Source organism: Grampus griseus (assembly GCF_964374135.1).
Source record: "Grampus griseus genome assembly, chromosome: 4".
NCBI lineage: Eukaryota > Metazoa > Chordata > Mammalia > Artiodactyla > Delphinidae > Grampus > Grampus griseus.
In genome coordinates, this window is record NC_138997.1 from 45,271,002 (window position 1) to 45,298,991 (window position 27,990).

Consider the following 27,990-nt stretch of genomic DNA (forward strand, 5'->3'; position numbering starts at 1 on the left):
AAACTAAACACAAAGTAATTTATGGTTTAAAAAAACCGTCTAAGATCATTAATGCTTTTGATTATTATTGTAAATATCAACTATCTTTGCATTTAGATACACAGAACTAAAGTCAGTTGATGAAAGATTGGGTTTTATAAATTTTACATCTATTTCATATTTTAAAGAATTTAAAAATCATACAAATGATACATGTTTATTGTAAAAAAAATTAGATAACACAGATAAAGAAAAGAGAACAAGAAAACAAAATCTTCCCTAATTTCACTACCTTAGGGTAATCACTGATAATACTTCGGTGTGTATCCTTCCAGAATTTATAAGAAAAAAGAAACCATACTGTGCATAGAAATTTCCAACCTATTTTATTGCTTAATATATTGTTATTTTTCCATTTGAATTGGGTATTGTTTATTAAGTTCAAGATAAAATAAAAGTTTAGGTCTTCAGATGGCTGAAAATGGGGCAGTTCAGAATTCATTTGCAGACCAGGTGTTGCTTCAATGTCACTTCCTTTTCCATACAGGGCTAGATCCTAAAAGTATTAAGTTTTAAATTATTTTAAAAATCATTCTTTGTCTTCATTTGACTTGAAGCAATGACTTTCTTTTGTTTTTAATCTGCTTTTTTTTTGCCCAGTGTTCTGGATGCATGACTTTTCAGGCAGGAGGTCCCTCCTCCAGGAAACTGGTTGCCTGCTCATGGGAACTCCCAGCTGTGACCACCCATCTCACACCCTGTGGCTGTTCTGTTTGCTTGTGGGGTAGTGGAGACCTGAGACAGGTGTGGGCCAGATATGATTGAAGAACAGTTACTATGCTTGATTACAACTTAAAATGGGCTAGATCTGTCAGTATCACTGGTCTGATTCTTTTCTTTCTTTCGTTTTTTGATCGCTAGGGAGACTATCTTAGAATGACTTTATCATTCAACATAAGAATGGGGAAGGGAATATAGGAAATCCAAAAGATTTTTTTTCTAATCATATAAATCTTTTACTTAAAGCACTTCCTGAAGATGAAAATTGCTGCCAGTTTTATTTTTTAATAATTTTTAAAACCACTTCAAACATACTCACAAAAGATATAACCTAGGGAGTAATAAGTTTTACTCATTTCTAGTCCCATGGGTTCCTTTTAACTTGGGGCTGACTAGTGCTAACCAGCATGTGTATTTTATTTTATCTTCCACTATTTTCATTAATAGCATACTGCACGTATTAAAACAATTGCCCTAGCTTACACTTTTAATAGCCAGAAAGTATATCACTATGTTAATATATAATAGTTTGCTAAGCCATTTCTCTACTCTTTCACATGTGGGTGATTTCTCACTATAACAGATAGTACTGAATATCTTTTTAAAAATAATTGCGAAGTTCTTTTATTTCTTGGCTATTTTCCCAGGGGCAGTTTAATAGTTTATATTTACATTTACCAGCTGTGCTTCAGAGGGACTGAGTCAAATTAAAGTGACATGAACAAGGAGGTAAAAACTAAGGAAATCTGAATAAACTATAGACTTCAGATAATAATGAATCAATGTTGGTTCATTAATTGTAATAAAGGTACTATACCTATATAAGATCTTACTAATAGGGAAAACTGTAGGGGGGAGGCTGGTATTTTAACCTATGTGCTATCTGCTGAATTTTTCTGTAAATCTAAAGCTGTTCTTAAAAAGCTTATTAATTTAAAAAAAAGATAGGGGAGTACAGAGCAAAGATGGTAAAACGTCAACATAAAATAGGAGTAAAGGGTAAATAGTTTTGTACAGTTCTTGCAACTTTTCTCTAAGTTTGATTTCAAGCCCGAAATTTAAAAAATATATAACTGCTTATCCTTCTTTTGAACCACATCTACCCTAAATGCCCACAAATAATCTTGCAATGTACTATAATAAGGGGATGTTATCATTGTTATTAAATAAGGTTCTTTCCCGCCAATGGGAATCTCAAATGGCCTGTTACTCGGTGGAATCCGGGCTCTCAACATCCGGGAAGGGGACAGGGCTGACCAAGGATAGCCAGAGGCTGGCTGTTCCCCAGCCAGGTAAATAAAGGTGCAAGTGCCATCCAACAGGTATATCCTAGAAGCCGTTTGGGTTTTAAAAAGGTATCTTGAGCCTCTGTCCCCTCTGGTATCGGTTTTCGAAGGACCCCTCACTCCCTATAGTCTGCTGCCCACCATCTCCTCCGTAACCACCAACTTCTTAGAGGTGCCTTCTGGGGCTGGGAAGAGGTGGACCTGCACGCAGGGACCAATACCTTAGCCCACGGTTTTAAAAGAAAGTATCAAAAGAGCAACGAAGAGCAGTTAACAGGTTTCTTGAAGCAATTTTTTTCGTTTGTTTTCTTACAGGCTCTACTTTGTGGCTTTGACTCTTGGCCAATCATTGCGCCTTAATTACGTGTCTGCTGGAGGAGTAGAACTCCAGGCTGTCTACAAATGCAATGAAATTCCCTTTAGAATTAGGTGAAAGCTTCCAGCATAGATTTCCCTTTCCTTTCATCACAGACTCCAAGCAGTTGGACATGTACTTGGCAAGGGCTGGAACTGTGATCACACAGAGTATTTGGATGTCCTACTTTCTCTAGGGCAACTCTGGGAGAGAGGAATCCCTGCCAGACAGCCAGATTCTCATCGCACTCTCCAAGTTTTAAGATGATAAAATTACATTGAAGTGCAGATGAGATGTTATCATTGTTTATCCAAAGTCTAAGTCCAAACAGTGACTGAATAGCAAAGTTTCTCAGAATTAGGAAAAGAGGCTTAAAGTAGTTCTTTAGCTTGTTTTTTATGTCAAGCCTATCAAGGGAGCCAGTTTAGAAACGATAAAAGTGACTGCTCACCTATTGTATTATTGTCCCAAGGTGACAAGACACAAGACATTTGTTTGAATTTAAAGCATAGGCATTTTCTCTATTTTTCCCTAAAAGCAAGCAAACTAAGATGAAGTGCTCTGGAAAACTTCCAATTTGGGGTCACTGGAGTCAGCTGTACTGTAGTTTGGTGAATTTTGCAGAGCCCGTTACAATTGGCCATCTCTGAATTAGAAATAGGTCAAGACCTTGGAAGATGATGGAAAGCATGTTTTCTCACATGTCATGAGAAATGGCTCATCTGCATTGTTCCTTTGCTTGTTAGATAAAAATGATGGATGCCTGAACTCCATCCCAGATTTAGTGAATGTGAATCTTTGGGGCCAGGACTGGGGAATCTCTCTTAATCCAGAGGCTCTGGTGATTATTATGCTCACTGAAGTTTGAGGATGGTCTTTGCTCTACATTCCTCAAGCATTGTATAATCATTAGAAATGTGGAGAACTTTAAATGAGTACCAATATCTCTGTGAGCCTTAGAGTGAATTTTCTCAGTTGATTTGGGCTAAATAGGTGCTCTTTTGAGCCTTCATGTCTTGCCAGCTCTTTGCCAGACCTAAGCCTCCTGTTGAGGATGGAGATAGAGACCACACCCTGCCCTCACTGGCCCATGGGTGACCTAGGAGACAAATGCGGAGAAGAACGTGACCCCCATCTCACGCTTCTGAATGGCCAGTTGCCCTACAACATCTCATAAAGCATTATAAATGTCTGTCCCTGTACTCTCAAAGTGAACATCCTAAACAAAAACTTCATCAGAGACATCACTTTTAGTGATATGGGCTTTTAACTTTTTTTTCTTTTCATGTTATTTGCTTCAATGTTTATTGTACCAAAAAAATTATTATGGCAGTAAAATCACATTTAAAATTTAGAAAATAAAATAGAAGAGAAAAACCATGTATTGTCCCACAGCATAAACCGTGCCAGTGTTAGCATTTTGATATATTTCTTGTCATAGGTTTGGGATTTTTTACCCCTCTTTAAATAGTTGCAGTTACAGTATATTACAATTTCTACCACATTATTCTAGATTCTTCTTGAACATTATTTTAAATATCTGTAGAATTTATGCAGCCACTCCTCCATTACCTTTTGAGGGAGCTTGTTTCCAATCTTTAATTATTTATAAATAATTTTTCAGGCAAACCTTTACACATAAAACATTTTCTGCCTTTAGAATTATTTCCTTAGGATTTTCAGAAGTGGAATTTCTTGGTCAAAAAGTAGCAGTTGTTTTTTGAAACGTTTGTACAGATTAATGCAATTTCAATCTGGGCATAATAGGTGGTCCCTAAGCATTATTCCTTTTTAAAAAAAATTTATTTATTTTTGGCTGCGTTGGGTCTTTGTTGCTGCGCGCGGGCTTCCTCTAGTTGCGGCGAGCGGGGGCTACTCTTCATTGCGATGCTCGGGCTTCTCATTGCGGTGGCTTATCTTGTTGCAGAGCACGGGCTCTAGGCGCACGGGCTTCAATAGTTGCAGCACGTGGGCTCAGTAGTTGTGGCTCACAGGCTTAGTTGCTCCACGGCATGTGGGATCTTCCCGGAACAGGGATTAAACCTGTGTCCCCTGCGTTGGCAGGCAGATTCTTAACCACTGCGCCACCAGGGAAGCCCCCTAAACTTCATTATTTTTATTTTTATTTTTTTTGCGGTACGTGGGCCTCTCACTGTTGTGGCCTCTCCCATTGCGGAGCACGGGCTCCGGACGCGCAGGTTCAGCGGCCATGGCTCACGGGCCCAGCTGCTCCGCGGCATATGGGATCTTCCCGGACCGGGGCGCGAACCCGCGTCCCCTGCATCGGCAGGCGGACTCTCAACCACTGCGCCACCAGGGAAGCCCTAAACTTTATTCTTAAACACTTAAAGAATCAATCACTGAAATAGTCATGAATTTTAGTGTTTTATTTATATATATATATATATACACATATGTGTACATGTGTATACATGTGTATAAACAATTCACTAATTATCATCCTTCAGTGACAACTCCATGAATCAGTTTATGTAGACTTGTTAGTGGAAGAATCATGCAACAGAGCCTTTTGCTGCTGTGAATAGAATAAATGCTGTGATTATTCAATCTAACGGCTTCTTATTGCATGCCTCCCTGATGGCAGGCACTGCGCAAGAGAGTAAGATACACATATTCCCTCTGAACACCCCTAGAATTCACAGACTAGGAGAGTGCTGGTGAAGAGAGAAAGAAACAAGTACAAGATAATATGGTGAGTGCTGGGTAGTATTCTTTACCCAGATTTAGGGATATCTAATTTCAACTTAAGCAGTCAGGGAAGGCTTCTTGGCAAAGTAATGTCTAAGCTGGGACCTGAAAAGATGAATGCTAAGGCCTGGCACCTTTACATTATCCCAGGGGCCAATGAAAACGTCCTGGAAAGAAAATAGTTGAGCAGTTTTTTGAAAGTTAAATATGGAGTTACCATATGACTTAGCAATTCATTCTTAGGTATATACCTCAAAGAATTGAAAATATATGTTCACACAAAAACTTGTACACAAATATTCATAGCAGCATTATTCATAATAGCCAAAGAAATGGAAATAACCCAAATGTCCACCAGCTGATGAATGGATAAAGAAAATGTGGGCTATCCATTCGGGACTTCCCTGGTGGCGCAGTCATTAAGAATCTGCCTGCCAGTGCAGGAGACGCAGGTTTGAGCCCTGGTCCGGGAAGATGCCACATGCCGCGGAGCAACTAAGCCTGTGCACCACAACTACTGAGCCTGTGCTCTAGAGCCCACGTGCCGTGACTACTGAGCACGCGTGCTGCAACTACTGAAGACCGTGTGCCTAGAGCCCGTGCTCCACAACCAAAAGAGGCCACCGCAGTGAGAAGCCTATCACCACAACGAAGAGTAGCCCCCTCTCGCTGCAACTAGAGAAAACCAGCGCACAGCAGTGAAGACCCAATGCAGCCTAAATAAACAAACAAACAAACAAATAAATAAAATGTGGTCTATCCATACAATGGAATGTTATTCAGCCTTAAAAAGCAATCCAGTACTGTTTCATGCTACAACATGGATGAATGTTGAAAACGTTATGTTAAGTGAAAGAATCCAGGCACAAAAGACCACATGTTGTATGATTTCATTTATATGAAATGTCTAAAACAGGTAAATCCATAGAGAGTGTAGATTAGTGGTGTTTGGGGGCTGGGGGTAAGGAAGAATTCTGAGTGTCTACTAATGGCTATGAGGTTTCTTTCAATGTTAGGTAGTGGTGATGGTCACATGACATCATAAATTATAGACTTTAAAATGATTAAAATGGTGACTTTTGTGTTACATAAATTTTACCTCACTTTTTTTAATTAAAAAAAAAATCCTGGAGCAAGAGTTCAGCACTTTTGAGAAACTGAATGAAACTGAATTACAGGAAAGCCTGAAACAGAGAATGAATGGGGAGTGGTCAGCCATGAGCCGAAAAGGTAACTGGGCCACATTTTGAAGGGCTGTAAAAACTATAATAGGGAGTTTGGCTTTATGCTGGGGGCAAAAAGATGCCATTGGAGGAGATTTAGTAGAAGATGACCTGACCTGATGTTGTGTTTTCTGGTATCTTCTGATTACAAAGGAAGGGAACAAAGAGGTTTTTCACCAACGAGCTGTCAGTCAGTTCAGGACTATTGCAAACTGACCTGAGGTAACTTGGTCATGCATAACACTTAGCTTCTTTTTGAAAGATAGCAATAATTGCTCAAGAAGTTTAAGGTGGGAGAGCAAGTTACCTACCCATCCACCCAACTCAGTCGTGATATATAAATCGTTATAATAGTAAGTCTCGGACCAAATTCTGCTGCATGTTTTCCAAAAGAAAAATCCCATTAGAAAGCAGAATACACGGGAATTCCCTGGTGGTCCAGTGGTTAGAACTCGATGCTTTCACTGCTGGGGCTTGGGTTCAATCCCTGGTGGGGAACTAAGATCCCCCAAGCCTCTTGGTGGAGCCAAAAAAAAAAATGTGTAATGAAAGAGTAGGATCATGAAGTACTTAGGCTCATGGCAATGAGTTAGGCTGCCTGGATTCCTGTCCTGGTTTGGACAACCTTCAGCTTCTCAGTTTTTTCATTTTTAATATGGGCTTTTTTTTTTTTTTAAGATCAAATGAATTAACACAAAGTCCTTAGAAAATGCCTGGTACATAGTAAAGCCTCAATAAACACCATTAAGCTCAATGAGGTTCCCAGTTCTCTGGTTTCTTTAGGTGCTTCAACCACTTCAACCTGCATGAAAGGTTCACTTGAGACCCACACAGTCACCTCCGGTGGTAACACCTTACATAACTGCAGTATGAAATATTTTACAGTAAATTATAAGAATATATCAGTAATTTTCAGGAGACATACATGATGTCTCTCCTGCTAATACCATTACTGCAATTTTTAACTTATCACTAGTGCATTTTACACTTGACACTCAATAAAATATTCTCAACAGCATCGCTATAATTTTAGCTCTTTACAGCATTATTATTTGTAGTTATTACACTATAAATCCTAGCCACAAAATTTATTCCTCTTTATGGTATTATAATTTTTATGTTCTTAAACCTTGTCATACCTGAAAAATGTAACAGAATGCAGACACACATGTAATGTTGTTTTTGGAAAATAATGGACTTTTGTTTCTGTCATTCAGGGGCTCAAATTCTTTAGTGGAGTGGCTGGTGATTTGTAAGATGAGAAAATTTGAGTTTCCTGATAATTCATTACTTCACTTGATAGGTGAAGAAAAATGCCTTGTCCAAGATCACCGACACCCAAAATTAACCCATCTTCTGATTTTCAAGAAATCTCTCCATGCACTAGCTATGGCTGAACTATCTAGCTTACTCTTGTCAGTTTGCCTATTAGATGTTTATTTGTGCACCTCTAATTAAATATATATATCCATTCTAGACATTAATATCTCCATTCTAGACATTGGAGATGCAGTAATGAACAAAACACACAAAAATGCCTGTCATCATGAAACATATTGTGTTTGGGGGAAAAAGGCAATAAACAAAAATACAGGTAAAATACTTAGTATTTTAGATTTTTCTAAGGGGGAAGGTATGTACAAGAGTAGAGAGGGTCAGGGTAGTATGGAAGTTTAAATTTTTCAGTGGGATGATCAAGAAAAACCTTACCAAGGTGACTATAATGTCCTTGATGCCAGTGTCTACCATGCCCTTATCATGTTTATATATATCTTGCCATATTTAGCACAGTGCTTTGAACGTAGAAGACATACATTGAATTTAATATTTTTATAAATTGACACTTGGAATAATAAACAAGCTAAGAAACCCCTATTATTCAAACAGAATGCAAAGAATCATAGAATTTCCATTAAGTCCTTAAATATGAAATAAACTTTGACCATTAGTTATTGTTTTCCTTATTTTTATTTTTGTTAGGAGTTTCACGTAAATAGATATGGTATATTTGACATATGTATTATTTGCCCAAAATTAACATTAAAAAAGAAACAAGTATATTTTAATAATTGGTAGCTCCTCATACAAACATAGCTTAGGTTGAATTTCTCTTCTGAAACCCTATAAAATCAGTCAATACGTCATGCCTGGAAGTAAGGGAAGAACTTTTCTTAGAGATTAGTTTAGAATAAATCAGATAAGCCACATACATGGAAAGATTTCCAATCCGATTTCTTTCCCCATAAGAACTTTCCCCTATAAGAACCAGAATATTCTGATTCCTTGGTGCTCTTCTCGTTTTTACCTAAGCATTCCGAGACAGGAAGGGATGACAATTACCAAAAAAGAGTTTGTTAAACGTATCTTGCCAACAAGATTTTTCTCTTACAGAATGAAACACCTAGTTCATTTATACAATTAACAGGTATTTCTTAAGAGCTTCCCATGTGTGGGTCCCAGTGGGGCAATGAGAATATAAGAGGACCATATAAGAACTCACACGACTCATGCCCATCATCCAGGAAAAAGAGCAATCCCCTTTCTTTTGTGTGTCTTCATTAAACAGTAGTTTGTGATGGCTAATGCATATCATTTGGTAGTGCAGTGGAGAGCCTCCAATCTTACAATTAGAATACCTGCTTCTTGGCTGCATCTCTTTTATTGTTTTAATTTTTTAAAAAATGTATTGAGATGTAATTCACATATCATACAATTCATCCTTTTAAAGTGTACAGTTCAGAGGTTTTTAAATATTCACAGAGGAGTGTAACCATCACCACTCTCTAATTTCAGAACACTTTCATCATTCCCCAAAGAATCCCTGTATCCATTAGCAGTCAACTCTCATTTCACCCCAACATCCCACTAATTCAAAGCAGTCACTAATCTACTTTCAGTTTCTATAGATTTGATTTTCTTGTTCTGAACACTTCATATAAATGAAATCATATGTGGTTATATGCAGCCTTTTGTGTCTGGATTCTTTCACTTAGCATAATGTATCAAGATTCATCCATGCTATAGCATGTACCAGTACTCCATTCCTTTTTTTGACTGCATAATATTCCATTGTATGGATATACCACTTTTGTTTAACCATTCATCAGTTGATGGGCATTTGGACTGTTTCCACCTTTAGCTATTTGAATAATGCTTCTATGAAATTTTTGTGTGAGTGTATGTTTTCAATTCTCTTGCGTATACATAGGAGTGGAACAGCTAAGTTATATGGTAACTCTATGTTTAACATTTTTAGGAACTCCAAACTGTTTTTCAAAGTGACTGAACCATTTTATATTCCCACCAGCAGTGTATGATGGATTCCAATTTCTCCACATCCTTCCGTGCCAACACTTGTTATTGTCTATCTTTTTGATTACAGCTTTCCTTAGTGGGTATGAAGTGGTACCTCATTGTGGTTTTAATTTGCATTTCCCTAATGATTAATGATATTGAGCATCTTTTCATGTACTTACTGGCCATATGTATATATTCTTTGAAAAATATCTGTTCAAATACTTTGTCCATTTTAAAATTGGATTATTGGTTTTTTTTTAATTATCGTGTTATGTAAGTACTTTATATATTCTAAGTAGTAGTCTCCTATCAGATATATAATTTCCAAATATTTTCTCCCATTCTGTAGTTTGTCTTTCACTTTCTTGATAGTATCGTTTGAAGCAAAAAAGTTTTCAGTTTTGATGAAGTGCAATTTATTTTTTCTTTGGTTGCTATGCTTTTGGTGTTGTATTTAAGAAACCATTACAGGGAACTCTCTGGCAGTCCAGTGGTTAGGACTCTGGGCTTCCACTGTTCGGGGCCACAAATCAAATCTTCCACTTAGTTCCTGGTCAGGGAACTAAGATCCCGCAAGCTGTGTGGCACGGACAGAAAAAAAGAAAAGAAACCATTGCTCATGAAGGTTTACTCCTATGTTTTCTTCTAAGACTTTTATAGTTTAGACCTTACATTTAGGCCTTTGATTGATTTTGAGTTAATTTTTACATATGATGTGATGGTTAATTTTATGTGTCAACTTGACCATGCTAAGGGATGCCTAGATAGCTGGTAAAACCTTATATTTGGATGTGTCCATGAGGGGGTATCCAGAAGAGATTAGCATTTGAATCATAGACTGAGTAAAGAAGATCACCCTCACCAAATCAGGTGAGCATCATTCAATCCGTTGAGGCCCTGAATAGAACAAAGAGGCAGAGGAAGGGCAAATTTGCTCTTCTGTTCAATCTGGGACATCCGTCTTTTCATTCCCCTGGACACTGGCACTTCTAGTTCTTGGGCCTTTGGAGTCAAGCTGGACTTATACCATCAGCCCCAGCAGTCCTCAGACCTTTGGATTCTTACACCATTAGCTTCCCTCATTCTCAGGCCTTTAGGTTTGGACTAGAACTATACCACTGGCTTCCCTGGGCCTCCAGCTGGCCTCCACCTTGGCCTCCATAATCATGTGAGCCAATCCTTCATAATGAATCTCTATATGTCTATGTATATCCTATTGGTTCTTCCTCTCTGGAGAACCCTGACTAATATAGGCAGGGTTCCAACTTCATTCTTTTGCACACAAGTATTCAGTTGTCCCAGTACCATTTGTTAAAAGGACTATTCTTTTCCCCATTGAATTGTCTTGGCACCCTTGTAGAAATCAACTGACCATAAGTGTAATAATTGATTTCTGAACTCTCAATTCAGTTCCATTGATCTATATATCTACCTTTATACTAATACCTTGCTAAGTGGATTACTGTAGCTTTGTAGTAACTTTTGAAATTAGGAAGTGTGATTCCAACTTTGCTCTTCTTTTTCCAGAATGTTTTGACGAGCTTCCCTGGTGGCGCAGTGGTTAAGAATCTGCCTGCCAATGCAGGAGACACGGGTTCAAGCCCTGGTCCGCGAAGATCCCACATGCCACGGAGCAACTAAGCCCACGCCCCACAGTTACTGAGCCTGTGCTCTAGAGCCTGCGAGCCACAACTACTGAAGCCCACGCACCTGGAGCCCCTGCACACCGCAACAAAGAGTAGCCCCGGCTCTCTGCAACTAGAGAAAGCCCGCGTGCAACAATGAAGACCCAACACAGCCAAAAATAAATAAAATAAATTTTAAAAAATTAAAAAAAAAAAAGAATGTTTTGGCTTTTCTGGGTCCCTCAAATTTCCATATGAATTTTAGGATCAACTGGTCAATTTCTGCAAAAAAGGCACGTGGGATTTTGATAGGATTGCATTGAATCTATTGATCAATTTGAAGAGTATCGCCATCTTAACAATATTAAAATTTCCAATCCATGAACACAAGATGTCTCACAATTTATTTAGATCTTTCCTGGAACATTCGCCCAGCCTTACCATTTGCATCCTTCTAGATTTCTAGAAATATGTTGGACCTTTTCAAAGCCTCCTATGAATATCTTATTCCCCAGCTTTTCCTTGTAAATTTTGTGGTCAGTTTCTTGTTTGTCTCAATTGTTATCACTGCCTCAGGCAGTTGTGATATTAAACAATTGCTCTTGATTGTTTTTGACAAATGTTCCTGCAGAAAAAGCTGTTCTGAGTCAGGTCAAATAAAGACAAGACCTTAGAACAGAGTTTTCCAGGGAACGGCCTGACATGTCAAATAATGACAATTCTCTGAGAATGGTGTTCTGGGGAGTTCCAACCCCTTTCTTCCCCTTCCAGTGGCTGCCAGACTGCGGGTTTTCACTGTGAATGTGGTGCCGTTTGTTTCAAGGCTGCTGTGGAGCTGGGGAGAAGGCGTAGGAATAGGGCAAGTGAAAATGCCACAAAGCTCACTGTGCTTACTAAGATTCAGCCATTTTTTATAAATAAATGCTCCCGTTTGGTTAATTTCTGGAGTTCTGTAAAAGTTATCTTGACAATTTTTGCCAGTGTTCACGTTCTTTGCCCGGAAGAGCAGCTTTTCAGAGGTCCTTACTCCACCATTCCCACTGTTGTCACTGCCTCTCCACTTCTATCTTGCTGTTTAATTTTGAGCAAATCACTTAATTTCTCTGAACCTCCATTTCTCCATTTGGAGAAAGAAGATAATAATTCCCCAGAAAATTGTAAAGATCAAATTACACACACACACACACACACACACACACACACACACACACACACGAGTGTAATTGCTGTACCCATTGTTAGGGAGGATTTAAGTTCTCTACATTCTATCTCATGTCAATCCTAGTTCTTTTACCTTTCCTGGTGTGTGAATCCATCTCATTATTTTTGATTGTTCAAACAATTTATCATTTTAGATCGTATTGATTTTTTAATATAAATATTTTATTTATTTTTATTTTATTTTTTGGCCGCACTGTGTGGCATGTGGGATCTTAGTTTCCCGACCAGGGATCAAACCCATGCCCCTCGCACTGGAAGCACGGAGTCTTAACCACTAGACAGCCAGGGAAGTCCCAGTATTGATTATTGAGAATTGTCTCTCTCACCCTGGAGTCCAGACTATAGGGAATTGGGAAAGCTCCTTTGTCTCCCTTTGCAGTAGAATGAGGAATAAATCAAGAATTTTTGAAGCAAAGAGCAGTAAAGTGATTTGTCTAAGGTTACACAGCTAATAATTTGTAGACTCAGTACTGATTCCCTGGCCGGACGGACTTGCTAGTTCCATTACGTCATTTGGTCTCGCCAAAGGTTAGGGAGTGGGAATCACAAAGTTCTTTTGGTATAACTTATTCTCCATCATGTGTATTATTTTTAGAGACAGAGGGGAAAGGTGGATAATCTGACCCAAAGCTATAAAATAAAAGTAACATTTTATTTAGAATTGATGCACGATTAGTTCTAGCTTAGTAAATGTCAGTAAGGAATTATTTGGCTTCTTAAAATTCCTGATGAGTGTATTGTCAATTGCAGATGAAACTTACAAAGTGGACTAGGAAATTTTCCCAGAAGTCTATAGCTGCTGAGCTAAGTTGCCAAGGATCACTATTACTTTCTTCCTTTCAACCCATAAAGCGTGAATCATCGCACAAATAGCCCAGATAATTAGTGCACAGTTACCTTTTGACCTAGTATGACACTTGTTTGGCCTCAATTCACTGGTCTCAATGTTCATCACTAGCACTTTTTATGCCCCAATTTTTTCGTTATTAAGTTTACTTTATTCCTCCGTTTGCTGAGTGTGCCTTGGAGTCGTTTTTACAGAAACGGTATAAAGGGGGTAGATTTTCTGGGCCCTTGAATAACTGAGAATGCATTTCTGTTGGCTTCCAGTATGACCACCTCAGCTGGGCATTGATGCTTGGATCACAGGCCCTTCCCTTTCAAGGTGTGGATAAGGTACAGATATTCCACTTATTAATATAGAGCTGCAACATTTCACGAGTCCTATAGGAAGAATCTGTGTAGATTACAAGAGGGACAGCACAGAAAGTCTCAGGCCCTGGTTTAAGTGTTTTAGATGCTTCTGAGGGTATCCACTGGTGTCTTTAAAAGTCCACTGAACAGTAGTGACTCTGGACTGGGTGGGATAGAAGGTTGGAAAAACAATCACTTTCCCTGGCAACATGAGTAAAACCTCCCCAAATAAACTGCCCTCCCTTTGTTGCAGTTTCAGGTTCAAATAATCCCAAAGTACAAAGATCTGAGGTCTAGTCTCCTCCCAACAATGGAGAGGCATGGAGCCTGGGGCCTAGTCAGACCCAGTGCAAGACGGAGCCCAAAGTTCCTTAACTCTTGCAGTGGACACTCCAAGCCAATAAATGTCAGTATAATTTAATGATCCATGTTCATTTCTATGACATAAGCAATGCATATGGCTTAGCATGCCACATTGTAATAATAATAACAGCTAACACGTTCTAAGTGTTTACACATATTAATTCATTTAATTCTCACAATAACGTTAGGAGGCAATAGCTCTTCTACCATTCCCATCTTATAGATGAAGAGACTAAAGCAAAGAAAGGACAAATCATCTGCCCAAAGTTACACCCTTAGCAAGTAGCAGAACATGCAATAAAATTGGTTGAGGCTGATATCGAAGAATTTGCTTCTCCCCACCACACTATGTTGTTATAATGACATAGTAAAACTTTATCAATGTAAATATCTTTAAAGTTGCTATTGTATTATCTGTAAAAAGGAGAGTTAACTGATTCTGACTAGAAAGAATACTGTAGGAAAATGTTAATGAACACATTCAGGAATAAAGATTGACTTTTTCCTTCGACATAATTGAAGTCCCTTTACCTGGGTTGACCTGCTTCTGCCCCCTGCTGTTACATCACCCCTTCCCCTTTTGTGACTACTTCCCTTCCTTATAAACGCATTTCTCGGGCTTCCCTGGTGGCTCAGTGGTTGAGAGTCCGCCTGTCGATGCAGGGGACACGGGTTTGAGCCCTGGTCCGGGAAGATCCCACATGCCGTAGAGCAACTAAGCCCGTGCGCCACAACTACTGAGCCCACGTGCCACAACTACTGAAGCTCGTGTACCTAGAGCCCGTGCTCTGCAACAAGAGAAGCCACCGCATTAAGAAGCCCACGCACTGCAATGAAGAGTAGCCCCCACTCACCGCAAGTAGAGAAAGCCCGCGTGCAGCAATGAAGACCCAACTCAGCCAAAAATAAATTTATTTTTTTAAAAATCAGTTTTTAAAGCCCTACTCTTACAAGGGGAAAGCAGTTGGAAACAGAATTTGGTTCAGGTGTAACCCTGCTGATGCACCTGCCTCACCCTTTCCCTCTGCTCACCTGCTGACATTACGTCCAATCTCTGGGCTCCATGATCCCATCCTTAGTTCCTGTCCAGTGGCCCCTTTGGTCTTAGTGCTTTGTGTTTGTCCAGGATGAGGGCCTTGAAGCTCCTCTACATTAAATTCAGTTCTGATTGTGTCTTTGCCATGGTATATCATTTCCTTAAATAATATTCTCTGTCTAACCCTAGACCCTAGAACCCACCACTCTCTCCTTTCCTTTTGGCTCAGCAAAACTTCAGCCATTCTACCTTCCCTTCACCCATCTGGACAGAAATAAAACCTGTTTATTTATCCCTTCAACAAATACTTACTAAAGGTCTACTAAGAACCAGGCACTGTTTTAGGCCCAGAGAACAAAACAGACCAAAACTATGCCCTCATATGGAACCTACATTCTAGTGGAGGAAGGAAGAGAACAAAATAAATAGGCCAATATACAGTCTGATAGATGGGGATAGATTGCTACCGAGAAAAATAAAGCTTGTCTCTCGGAGCTTCTGGGTCCACATCCAAGAGGAAGTGACTGGGACTAAGAGAAACCAAGAGGTAGAGATTCATTGTGAATCCTGAGAGGTGACCAGAGAATACTTTTCCAGTAGGAGAAACAAATACCTATTGCACCAAATCAAGCTGGTGCAAGTGATTAAGTTCTTTCCAGGAAGGAGAATAAGCAAAGTGTCATTGGACCTTCTCAGAAAATAAGTGAATGTGATCGTCTGATAGTAAAGATAAGTACTTCTCTGAGAACCAGCGTCCTGATTTCTGGCTGGGTGGCCTGCGTGCTGCTACTAATGAGATTCCAGGGATGGGAAGCTTCAGGGTGTAATTTGTTATCTTCACCAAGACAGTCTGTGTTGCAGTTTACAAATGCATTTACAACGTTGCGTGACTGTTCCAACCGGCTCTAATTGTCAGGCACATGTTCAGTGTCAGCGTCAGTGCTGGTGTTTGGTAGAGTTTGGACGGAGCAGCTGCCACGAAGGAGGGAAGGAATGGAGATTCTCTGTGCCCCTCCTGCCTCGCCCCTACCTCAGGCTCAGGCCCTAAATATCCCAGAACTGTACTTAAATTCCCCTGGACCCTTCATCCTGCTCAACCTTCCCCTGGAGCAGGGATAGGGGAGTCTGTTCCAAAATTGTCCTCACTCCATTATTTACCTTTCATTCAAAAAAAAATTTCATTCTTTCATGGTAGGGAATTGCAGAAGCAAAATAATCTGATGAAATGATCTCACTCTTGGCCATTCTCAAACTTGAGCGTTCACATCAGACACGTGAAGGAGTAAAATGGTCATTCCTGGGCCCCGGGCCAGATCTACTTAGTCAACATCTCTGCGGCAAATCCAAGTAGCTGGTATGGTCACTGAAGACTGAAAATCCCTGGTCTATTCCATACCTGGGACTTCCCAATGCCTTTATACAACAGGCACTTGTTCTGCAAAGTGCCCTGATAAGACACACGTGGAACCTCGTTAAATAAATTCGTTCACAGGCCCCATCCAAACTCCTGAATCAGAATCTCCAAGACAAAGGCCTGAGAATCTGTCTTTTTAACCAGCTCCTTGTGTTTTTTTGTTTTGTTTTGTTTTTTAATCAGAGAAGTCTGAGCATGCTCCTAGGTGATTTTAAAAATATAGGACAGGGAAGCCAGACTAGCAGAGAACACACATCATAGATAAGCCACAACTGGCTATTTCTGGATTAAGTATCCAATTCCAGTTCAGTCTGCTGTGGCCAGTTAGGATGGGGTCACATGGTACAAAATATGACCCTTTATATCATGGAAAGAAATGTCAGGCGTTCTGGAAACATAGCAAGGACAACAAAAAACAAAGGTGTGATCTAACTTCTGAGTAAAGGCTTGGGTAGTTTTCAATTTATTGCAAATAAAATTGGCAATTCCAAGATGAACGAAGTAAGAAAGGATGTGAAATGAGGGGACTTTGAGCTGGAAGCTAGAACACAAATAGATGTCACAGTCTGAGTTTTCAGTGGTGAACTTCGTGTTCCCCTTCGTCCTGAGTGCATAGCTGATTTTTGCAACGAATGGAGCTCTGCCCTAATTGGAACAATTGCTCAGAAGCAAATGAAATGGATATATTATGGAAACTTGGATTCCACATTGCTTTCCCCATAAAACTCCTAAAAGTTATGCCGATGATGTCATAATCTCTGAAAGTGAATGTACAGCCCACTTCTATCCAGTGATTACCTGGTACGATGCCAAACTATTTGGCCCTGAGGCATATCACGTGCTCCTCTAGACCACAGGTTCTCCAACTTTTTGGTTTTAGGACTCTTTGCACTATTAAAAAATTATTGAGAATTCAAGTGCTGTTGTTTACCTGGATTATATCTATTGAAATTTACTGTACCTGGATTTAAAGCAGAAATCTTTAACGTTTTAATTTCTTTATTCTCTTTAAAATAACAATAATAAATGTATATGTTGACAAATATTTTTCCAAAAAATTCAGCGATAGAAGTGTCATTGTTTTACATTTTTTTGCAAGTATCGTTAATGTCTGGCTTAATAAAAGACAGCTGGGGGAATTCCCTGGTGGTCCAGTGGTTAGGACTCTGTGCTTCCACTGCTGGGGGTCCGGGTTTGGTTCCTGGTCTGGGAACTAAGATCCCACAAGCTGCTTGGCGAGGCCAAAAAACAAAAAAAGATAGACAGCTGGATTCTCATATCTGCTTCTGTCAGGTGTGACATCACATGTCAGGAAGCCTCTAGGAAATGCCATAGCACCCTCATGAGGGCACGAGAGTGAAAAAGGCTTCAATGACTCCCTCAAAGAGTTTGGGGGATTCCCAGATGTCCCCAAACGATTCTACATTCTGAAAACTGCCACTCTAGCTATTGCAGTTAGTAGGAATATAGGCCAGGCCTTGGAAAATGTAAATTATTTTTTCTTCTTAAACGTAAACAATCTTGGGACTTCCCCGGTGGCACAGTGCTAAAGAATCCGCCTGCCAATGCGGGGCACACGGGTTCGAGCCCTGGTCCAGGAAGATCCCTTACTTGTGCCACGGAGCAACTAAGTCCGTGCACAACTACTGAGCCTGCGCTCTAGAGCCCGCGAGCCACAACTACTGAGCCTGCGCGACTACAGCCCGCGCTCCGCAACAGGAGAAGCCACTGCAATGAGAAGACCGTGCGCCTCAACGAAGAGTCGCCCCCCGCTCGCCACAACTAGAGAAAGTCCACGCGCAGCAACGAAGACCCAACGCAGCCAAAAATAAAATAGATCAATTAATTAATTTTTAAAAATGTAAACAATCTCTTGCTTGGGTCTTATAATACCCTCTTAGGCTTTAGCTTCATAACGCTCTCCATCCCCTCAACAAATTCATTCTCCACTGTTAACAGCCTCCTAAAACAATGAGTTGACATTTATTGAGCAGTTTCCACATGCCAGGTCCTAGGTAAGGCACTCTGCATGCATTATCTCTTTTCGTCTTTATTCTGACCTGTGAGATGTTAGAAAATATATATACTGGTCTCTGTCTGTGGTTCCTGGCACAGAGCTCCTAAAACCACTGACATCTCCTAAGTGGTAAGAGCACTAGGAGTATCTTTCGTTCTAACATAGGGTCTTTAACCACGGTTCCTAAATCCCTTGGAGTTTCCTGGGTGATAGCCGTGTCTTTTCTTTTAGTCAGGTGACTCTGGGTGGGCTCCTGCATGGGGGCTGGTCACCAGCAAGATCAAACCATGATTAGAAGCTTGGAATTTTCAGCACCACCCTCCCTTCTCCAGAGAAGGAAGAGGGGCTGGAAATGGGCTGGTGATCAATCATGCCTATGTGATGAAGCCGCCATAAAAATCCCCAAAGGACGGGGTTCTGAGAGCTTCCAGGTTGGTGAACACATGACGGTGCTGGGGGAAGGGCACACCCGGAGAGGGCATGGAAGCCACATAGCTTGCCCTATGCATCTCTTCCAACTGGATGTTCATCTGTATCCTTTATTATATCTTTTTATAATATACTGGTAAACGGTAAGTGAACTGTTTTCCTGAGTCCTCTGAGCTGCTGTAGCAAATTAATTGATTCTGAGGAAGGAAAGGGTCGTGTATAGCTCATCAGTCAGGAGGACAGGTGAAAACCTGGACTTGTGATTGGCATCTGAAGTGGAGTGGGAACAGTCTTGTAGGACTGAGCCCTTAACCTGTGGGATTTGATGCTATCTCCAGGCAGACAGTATCAGAACTGAGTTAAATTGTAAGACACACACAGCTGGTGTCACAGAGAATTACTTGGTGTGGGAAAAAACCCACACACCTCTGGTATCAGAAGTGTTCTGAGTGTGGCAGTAGTGTGAGACTAAAGGAGAACACAAGAGGAAAACTGAGGGGTTTTTTTGCACAACCCCGGAAGACAGGTAATATTATTATCCCTAATTTACTGAGGAGGAAAACGAGACCTGGAGAAGGGCAGTAACGGGCCTCAAATTGCAGGGTAAGTAAATTGAGAAATCAGGAATCTAACCCAGACTTCATGCTTTTAATTGTTTGATCTTTCTAAATAGTAAGTAGCTCATTTCAAGCTCACGTATCATTTCGAAGCAAAATTTCTCATTTTGTTACCGAACCAAACTTGGGTCCGCTTGCCTGCACGCAGTAAAGCCAAGACACCGGTTGTGATGAAGGGGAGTGAAGTGTTTATTGCAGGGCATCAAGCAAGGAGTCCAGGGCAGCTAATGCTTAAAAGACTGGCACTCCCCAGCGCTTTCAGGGAAAGGTCTTTAAAGACAAGTTGAGGGAGGCGGTTGTGAGGTGTGTGATCAGCTCCTGGATATTCTTTTGATTGGTTGGTGGTGACGTCATCAGGAGTCAACATCATCAACCTTCTGGTTCCAACCAGCCTGGGGTCTACAGGCTTGTGGGCAGCATACAGTTAATTTCTTCCACCTGGTGGGGGTTTCGGTATCTGCAAAACAGCTGAAAGGACGTGGCTCAGAAGATTATCTGTAGCCCTTGAGGAGGAACTAAAGGTCCTTGACTTTGTTTAATGGCTAAACTATTATTATTTTGTCTTGCTTGATTGTTTTTCATTCTTTCTGCATTTTCTCACTCCTCTGATTAAATTTACTCTTTGGAACTCAGGGAAGGCCTAGGAGGCTACAGTTTTTCTATAGACAAGAGGCAGGCGGAGGACATGGGGGTCAGGGGAGTCTGTTCTGGGAAGGCCCCATGGGGTCCTGCTCAGTTACAATTTTATGCATTACATGTGCATTTTAAATTGTTTTAAGTTTTTGGAAGTTCAGTTCAGAAGATTGCATGTCTATTGGGAACCCTACAATTTGAAGTTTTCTATTTTCTTGTGTATTCATTAGGGCTGCTCTGTAGCCTGGCTTTGGAAAGTTTTGCGTCTTTGGCTGCATATTGGTTTTGGGGAAACCTGGTCTCAAACACCCTCTGAGTTTGGGAGGAGGGTTTCTGTCGTTATTATTATTATTATTTTTTTCCTGGCCGTGGCATGCAGCTTGCGGGATCTTAGTTCCCCGACCAGGGATCAAACCCATGCCTCCTGCATTGGAAGTGCAGAATCTTAACCATTTGACCGTCAGGGAAGTTCCTGTCATGACTATTGTTCTACTCATTTGTAGTGGGTTGAATAGTGTCACTCAAAAATTCGGGTTATGGAACCTCGGGAGGTGACCTTATTTGGAAATGGGGTCTTTGCAGACGTAATTAAGATAAGGCTTGAAATGAGATCATACTGGATTAGGGTGGGCCCTAAATCCAATGAGAGTGTCCTTACAAAAGACAGAAAAAGACACAGAGTAACATAGGGGAGAAGGCCATGGAAAGACAGAGACAGAGATTGAAGTTAGCTGCCACAGCCACCAGCACCAGGAAGGGACAAGGAAGGATCCTCTTTCAGAGTTCTGGAGTCCAGAACTGTGAGAGAAATTAATTTTCTGTTGTTCCAAGTCTCCCAGTTTGTGGTAATTTGTTACAGCAGCTCTAGGAAACTAATACACCATCCTTCAAGACCCGGCCCCAAATTGACCTCCTTTCTATAGCCTTCCCCCATCATTTAAGAAAGAAGTCTTCCTCCGTCCTCTGAACTCCAAGAATACTTGCTGTCTGTGCCGTTCCTGAGGGTTCAGCTTTTTTTTTTGTGTATGTCAGCTTCTCCAGAAGGAAAGTTTCTTTTTTAATCCTTCCTTGAGTTTCTGCTTAGCTCCTAACTCAGTGATATTGGTGCAGGAAGAGTGGGGTGCGAGAGGATGGTCACGTCCCAGGTCTCAAGCGAGTCCCTGGGATGGCTGCCAGGTGAGGGCTCTTGGCTTCATACAGGAAGGGATTCAAGAGCGAGCCGAAGTAGAGTGAAAGCAGATTTATTCAAGGAGATACACACTCCACAGACGGAGTATGGGCCATCTCAGAAAGTGAGAGTGGCCCTGAGATACGGGGTGGTTAGTTTTTATGGGCTGGGTAATTTCATAGGCTAATGAGTGGGAAGATTATTCCAACTATTTCAGGGAAGGGGCGGAGATTTCCAGGAATTGGGTCACTTCCCACTTTTTGGCCTTTTATGGTCAGCCTCAGAACTGTCATGGCGCCTGTGGGTGTGTCATTTAGCCTGCTGATGTATCACAATGAGCATAAAAGAGGCTCAAGGTCTAATGGAAGTTGACTTGTCCACCATCTTGGACTGGTTGGTTCTAACCAGTTTATGTTGTGTCCTCAGTGGCTCTGTCATTCTTTTAAATGTGCCCTGCCCCCTTCCTGTCTCAATATATAAAGTGTTTAATACATAATTGTTGAATATGGTTTTCCCAATTCTTTCTTTCCATTTAATGAATCCACATTTAATGAATCCACTCAACAAACATTTATTGAGTGCCTACAATGTGTCAGGCATTATTTCTTACCTTTGGGATAAATTTCTGAACCAAAAAGACAAAATTCAGTCTTATGAAGCTTACTCTCTAATGAGAATGTAAGTTTCTGTATTGAAATTCACATGGCCTAGCTGCATATTTTAGACTAGTTTCTGTAGCTTTTCCCGTCCCTTTATTGTCCAGAGCCAGTTTCCAATGGTGGGACTATCCTGGCATCTTTTCAGATCTTCTGCTTGAGTGCCAAGGCCAGAGAGGAGGGGGGGGAAGTGATTTGAGGGGATCTCAGTTCTCACAGAATGGTTCTCTCACATAAGCCATCCTTGTGTCCTGAACTTCTCTCTGCCCATTGAAACATGTTTGTAAACTGTGTTGGAGCCAACTTCTGGAGATTTGATTTGTAAGTCTGGATGCAAGCGGAGTGAACAGGAAGGCACATGCAAGGCTGAGCACAGTGTTAGCCAGTGTTAGCTTTGGTCTAGTCCCAGACAGGTGGCTGGTGCCACTTTTGCCAGGACCATCATCTGTCCTCCATTGCTGCCAAAATAAGGAATTCTTGCCTTTCTAAGTGGGTACAAATGTTAGGCACCAGGACCACATATATGGGATAAGTAGGGTGTTTTTTTTTTGTTTTTTAAATCACAATTTGCCAAGAGCACTTTATTTTTTCTTTTCAACATCCTGTTCTGCAGCCTCCTTGGCCCTTTTTGCTGGGATGCCAAAGAGCCAGGCAATGGCGTGGGCCATGCGGAGCCTGGCGACCACCTTGAAGTTCTTCTCCTCCTCTGTGATGACTCTGGCTTTCTCCTTCTTATAGATGTTTCGTATGGGCATGACTGGTCCCGTCAGCTGGGTGGCCAATCTGAGCTCTTCAGCAGTGCTGTCTCCCTTCTTGAGGGCCGTGGGCTTCCTGGGGAAGAGGATGAACTTGGAGCGGTACTCCTTGTGCCGCTGCACGTTGGTGGGCAGGGACTCCGTGCGCTTGTTCCGCCGCCTCGGGTCCACTGAGATCCCAATGGTCCGGGGCACCTTCTTGTGGATGCCAGCCACCCTCAGCTCCTCCAGGCTGAAGCCCCTGCCGGCGCCCACCTTGGTGTGGTACCTGACCGTGGGGCATCTCACCACCGGCTGGAGGAGGCCAGACGTGGGGCGCGGGGCGATGAGGCGCGCCTTGGCCTGCCAGCCCTTGCGTCTGCGGATTTTGCCGGCCGGCTGGTTGAACCACGTGGCCCCGCGCCCCTGACGGCCCTTGTGGGAGTGGGGCTTCAGGATCATGCCATTCCGGCTGGACGCCACGGCTGCGGCCGACTGGCCTCCTCCGAGTGCAAAGACAGGGTGTTGTTTTTTTTTCAAATAAATTTATTTATTTTATTTTTGGCTGCATTGGGTCTTTGTTCCTGCGAGCGGGCTTTCTCTAGTTGGGGGGAGCAGGGGCTACTCTTCGTTGCGGTGCGTGGGTTTCTCATTGCAGTGGCTTCTCTTGTTGCGGAGCACGGGCTCTAGGGCGCACAGGCTTCAGTAGTTGTGGCACACGGGCTCAGTAATTGTGGCTCGCAGGCTCTACAGCGCTGGCTCAATAGTGGTGGCGCATGGGCTTAGTTGCTCCGCGGCATGTGGGATCTTCCCGGGCCAGGGCTCGAACCCGTGTCCCCAGCATTGGCAGGTGGATTCTTAACCACTGCACCGCCAAGGAAGTCCCAGGCAGGGTGTATTTTTTTATAGGAAAAATACGTGGAACAAACAATGGTGATTGTTCTCTAGTCTCATTTTGATGTTTCGCTCTGAGTAAATTCTGACTGATATGAGAGCCAGTCTCTCTGTAGCTAATTTGAAGGATGGGGATTGGTGATTGTAGAGCGATAACAGCATGTCAATCAACCTGTCCAACAGTCAAATACATGTTTAAAGAGTAATATTTAGTTATTTGAGAATGTGGTGAAATAGCACTCAGAAACTGTTATTGGGAGGAAGTAAGGTCAATTAATACAAACTTTCTAGTATGCATTTTGGGAACATGTTTCAAAAGCCTTGAAATGTTCATTGTCTTTAATCAAATAATTTTATTTTCAGGAATTTATCCTGAGGAAGTAATCTTATATTTGCACAAAGACTTATTCAGAAAGATCTTTGCAGTGTTATTTACAATAATGAGAAACAACACAAATGTTCAACAACAGAATTGGTTAAATTAACAATGCTACATCTATGTGTTAGAATATGAGCCATTAAAAATTATATTCAAAGATTGAAAAATGGTAATAATTTTACAGTTAAGTGAGGGTTGCATGCACATGAGGGTTAATTATGGTATTCTCTATACCTTGGATTACAGTTGAAATTTGTGATAATAGAAACTAAAAACTCTTGTTCTCAAAGAATGTTTACATCTAATGGAAAATGCTTATAAGGTATTATTAAATGGAAAAGGCAATTTATCAAGCAGTACGTATTGATGTATGGTAGGATTCTGTAGGATTCTAGTTTTGTAAAAATAAAACTAACCTTTCTGTTCATTTTATATATTGAAAATATATTTATGTAATGTTAACAGTGGCTGTCACTGGATGGTGCAAATATAGAAACTGTAGATTTTTCCTTTTATATTTCTTTATATTTTCAAACATCCATTTAATAAGCCTGTAATACTTTTATAATCAGCAAAAGTAATAATTCAATATTAAAAGGGAGGAGAGACTTTTAAAAGAAGGGCGGAGAGTCCGACAGGTCTTAGTACTGGTTCGTAACTTACTGGCTACATGACCTGGGGCAAGTTTCTTTGCCTTCCTAAGCCTCAGTTTTATGTCTGTAATAAGAAAAAAATTTACCTACTTTATGGGGTTTAGTGAAGATTAAATAAAACAATGCAGATAAAGATTCTAACATGATATCTAATGGAGAGTGAGTCTCAGTAAATGTTATTTTCATAAAACCTAAGTTTGACTTCTGCTGTGGTCACAATAGCATAACTGGTAGCTGGTTAGCCTCCCTGAAATAAATATGTAACTAGAAAACTGGACAAAATATATAAAACAACAGTCTTCAGACTTGGAACAACAGGTACACAGAACTTTGATTCCTGAGAGAAAGAATACGAATTTGGTGAGTCCTCTAATTTCCCAGGCTTTCTATAGTAGGGAGAGAAGTTGCAAGCAGAACATGGCAGCCTCACTGAAATGAGGAGACAGATATAGATCAGAGTTTGTGGCAGTTGAGGCAACTGGAATTTGTGGGGCAAGTTCCCAAACCAAAAGAAGGTTTACAGAAAAAGGGCTGTATAAGTGTTCATAGGATCCCCTTAAGTCTTTGGCCAAATATTAGGCTGTATATGTGTAAGGTGAGACTCCATAAGCTGGGCACATAGAACTATTACCAGAGAAAGAAAAACTACCAAGCTTGCAAACTGAACAATAACTAGAGCTTGCAGAGGGTTGAGAGACATTCTACTTCCAATTAGCCAGAATTCAGTAGGCTCCAGAAATGCCACACCTTAGGAGTAAGGCTAAAGTCGTCCTAAAATAAAGGATACTTTAGACCCTCCCAAGAAATACTTGAAAATAAACCTCAAAAGACCAAGCTGATCCCCAACTAAATTAACTGCTTACAAGAAAAGAGCTCAGCCAGCACCTTCCAAGGGAAAACAACAAAAATCCAGACACTCAACAATAGGACACTCACAGTGTCCACAATCTGGTAAAAAGATTACCAGGCATGTGGGAAAAGATGAAAAGATGATCCTTAGCCAGGAAAAAAAAAAGTAGAAACAGATACATAAATGACAGAAATGATGGAATTAGCAGACAAGGACTTTGAGAGAGCTATTGTAACTATGCTTAAGGGTTTCAAGAAAAACTCAATGAACACAATGAGAAATGTGGAAAATTATAATGAAAGAACCAAATGTAACTTCTAGACCTAAAATTCAGAAATGCGTAATTCACTGGATGGGCTTAGCAGATGATTGCACACAACAGAAGAAAAAAAAAGAAGTTGAAGATATAGCCAAAAAAAAAAAAAAAAAGTTCAAAATGAAGCTCAGAAAGAAAAAGAGAGAGAAAATACATACATACATACATATATACATACATAGAGCCCCAGTGACCTGTGGGTAAATATCAAGCAATCTAACACATGTAAATTGAGTGTGGAAGAGATATTTGAAGAAATAACGGCTGAAATTCCAGATTTGATTTTAAAAATATATATTTACCAAGAGATGCAATAAGCTTAGCAAACCCCAAACAGGATAAATACAAAGAACCAAATCAAGATTTATTTTAATCAATTTTCTGAAAACCAGTGATAAAGTGCATGTGTTAAAACAACCAGAGAAAGAAAGTCACATTACATTCAGGGGAACAAAGGTAAGATTTTCCACTGATTTCACATCAGAAATAATGTTAAGCCAGAGAGGCTTAATGTTAAATAATGTTAAGACACAGAGGAGCATAGAAAGAAAGAAAATATTATCTTAGAACTCTAATATGCAATAAACATAACCTTTTAAAATGCAGATGAAACAAAGGTTTTTTAGACAAATAAAGGCTAATTACTAGAAAATAATTCTTGCCTGCATTATAATAGCAAATGATTAAAATAAACAACAGCTAATTATTAGAAAGTAATTATTGCCTACACTACAAGAAATAGAAAAGGAATTTCTTTAGTTTATGAGGAAAAAATACCAGCTCTACACCAAAGAATAAAGATCATTGAAAATCGTAAATATGTGGGTAAAAGTTTTTCATTAAAAGTTTTTCAAAAATAATTGAGTATTTAAAACAAAAGTAATATCAATATATTTGGGATCAATAACATGTATAAGTAAAAGTTTTAACAGGACAAGGGGGGAATGGAAGCACACTGTTATAAGGTCTAACTTTATCTATGCAGCAGCACAATTTTATTTGAAGGTAAACTGTGATAAGGTAAAGATGCATACTGTAAACCCTATAGCAATCATTATTTAAAAAGTGAGTATAGGGCTTCCCTGGTGGCGCAGTGGTTGAGAGTCCGCCTGCCGATGCAGGGGACACGAGTTCGTGCCCCGGTCCGGGAAGATCCCACATGCGGCGGAGCGGCTGGGCCCGTGAGCCATGGCCGCTGAGCCTGCGCGTCCAGAGCCTGTGCTCCGCAACGGGAGAGGCCACAACAGTGAGACGCCCGCGTACCACAAAAAAATAAATAAATAAAAATACTCAATTTAAAAGAAAGCAGGAAACCTGAAAAAAATGAACAAAGAAGAGATGGGATTAATAGGAAACAAATAGCAAGATGGTTGATGTAAATAATCCAAAAATATCAACAACTGCATTAAATATAAATGGACTAAACACTTCAAAAGCAGACATTGTTATACTGGAAGAGGACAAGATACATATAGGTTGTCTAAAAGAAATACACTCTAAATATAAGGACAAAGTTTAAATATAAAAGAGTGAAATAAAATATACCATGCAAATATTAATCAAAATAAAGCTATATTAAGGCTATATTTGAACTTCAGGACAAGGACCATTATCAAAGACAGAGGGACATTTCATAATGATAAAAGGCGAATTCATTATGAAGACATAACAATCCTAAATGTTTATGCACTTAGTAACAAGAGCTTCAAAATATATGAAGTAAAAACTGACAGGATTAAAAGGAGAAATAGACAAACACAATTATAGTTAGGGATTTTAATACTCCTCTCTCAATAATTGATAAAATAAGTAGATAAACAATGGGTAAGGATATAGATTTGAAAACACTATCAACATGACCTAATTGGCATAGATGAAACACTATACCCAACAGTGGCAGAATACATATTCTTTTTAAGCACACATAGAATATTCACCGAGAAACCATATGCTAGGCTGTAAAATGTCTCAATAGGTTAAAAATGAGTATGTTTTTTGATGATAATGTAATTAAATGAGAGAAGTATATCTGTAAAATCTCCAAATATTTGGAAATTAAAGAAGACATTTCTAAGCAACCCATGGGGCAAAGAAGAAATTATAAGAGAAGTTAGGAAATCTCTCTAGTTGAATGATTATGAAAGTACAAAATATTAGAATTT

At 40.2% G+C, this 27,990-nt stretch overlaps 1 protein-coding gene across 1 annotated transcript; it reads right to left on the reverse strand.

The window, feature by feature from the left end:
* Nucleotides 1–22,583: 22,583 nt before the first annotated feature.
* LOC309821471 (large ribosomal subunit protein eL13-like) lies at nt 22,584–23,238 on the reverse strand (the record flags this gene model as incomplete). The annotated part of the gene is made up of 1 exon (XM_082652790.1): nt 22,584–23,238. Exon 1 carries the CDS (start codon nt 23,196–23,198, stop codon nt 22,584–22,586), a length of 615 nt encoding a protein of 204 aa, XP_082508916.1. The 5' UTR covers nt 23,199–23,238.
* Nucleotides 23,239–27,990: the final 4,752 nt, after the last annotated feature.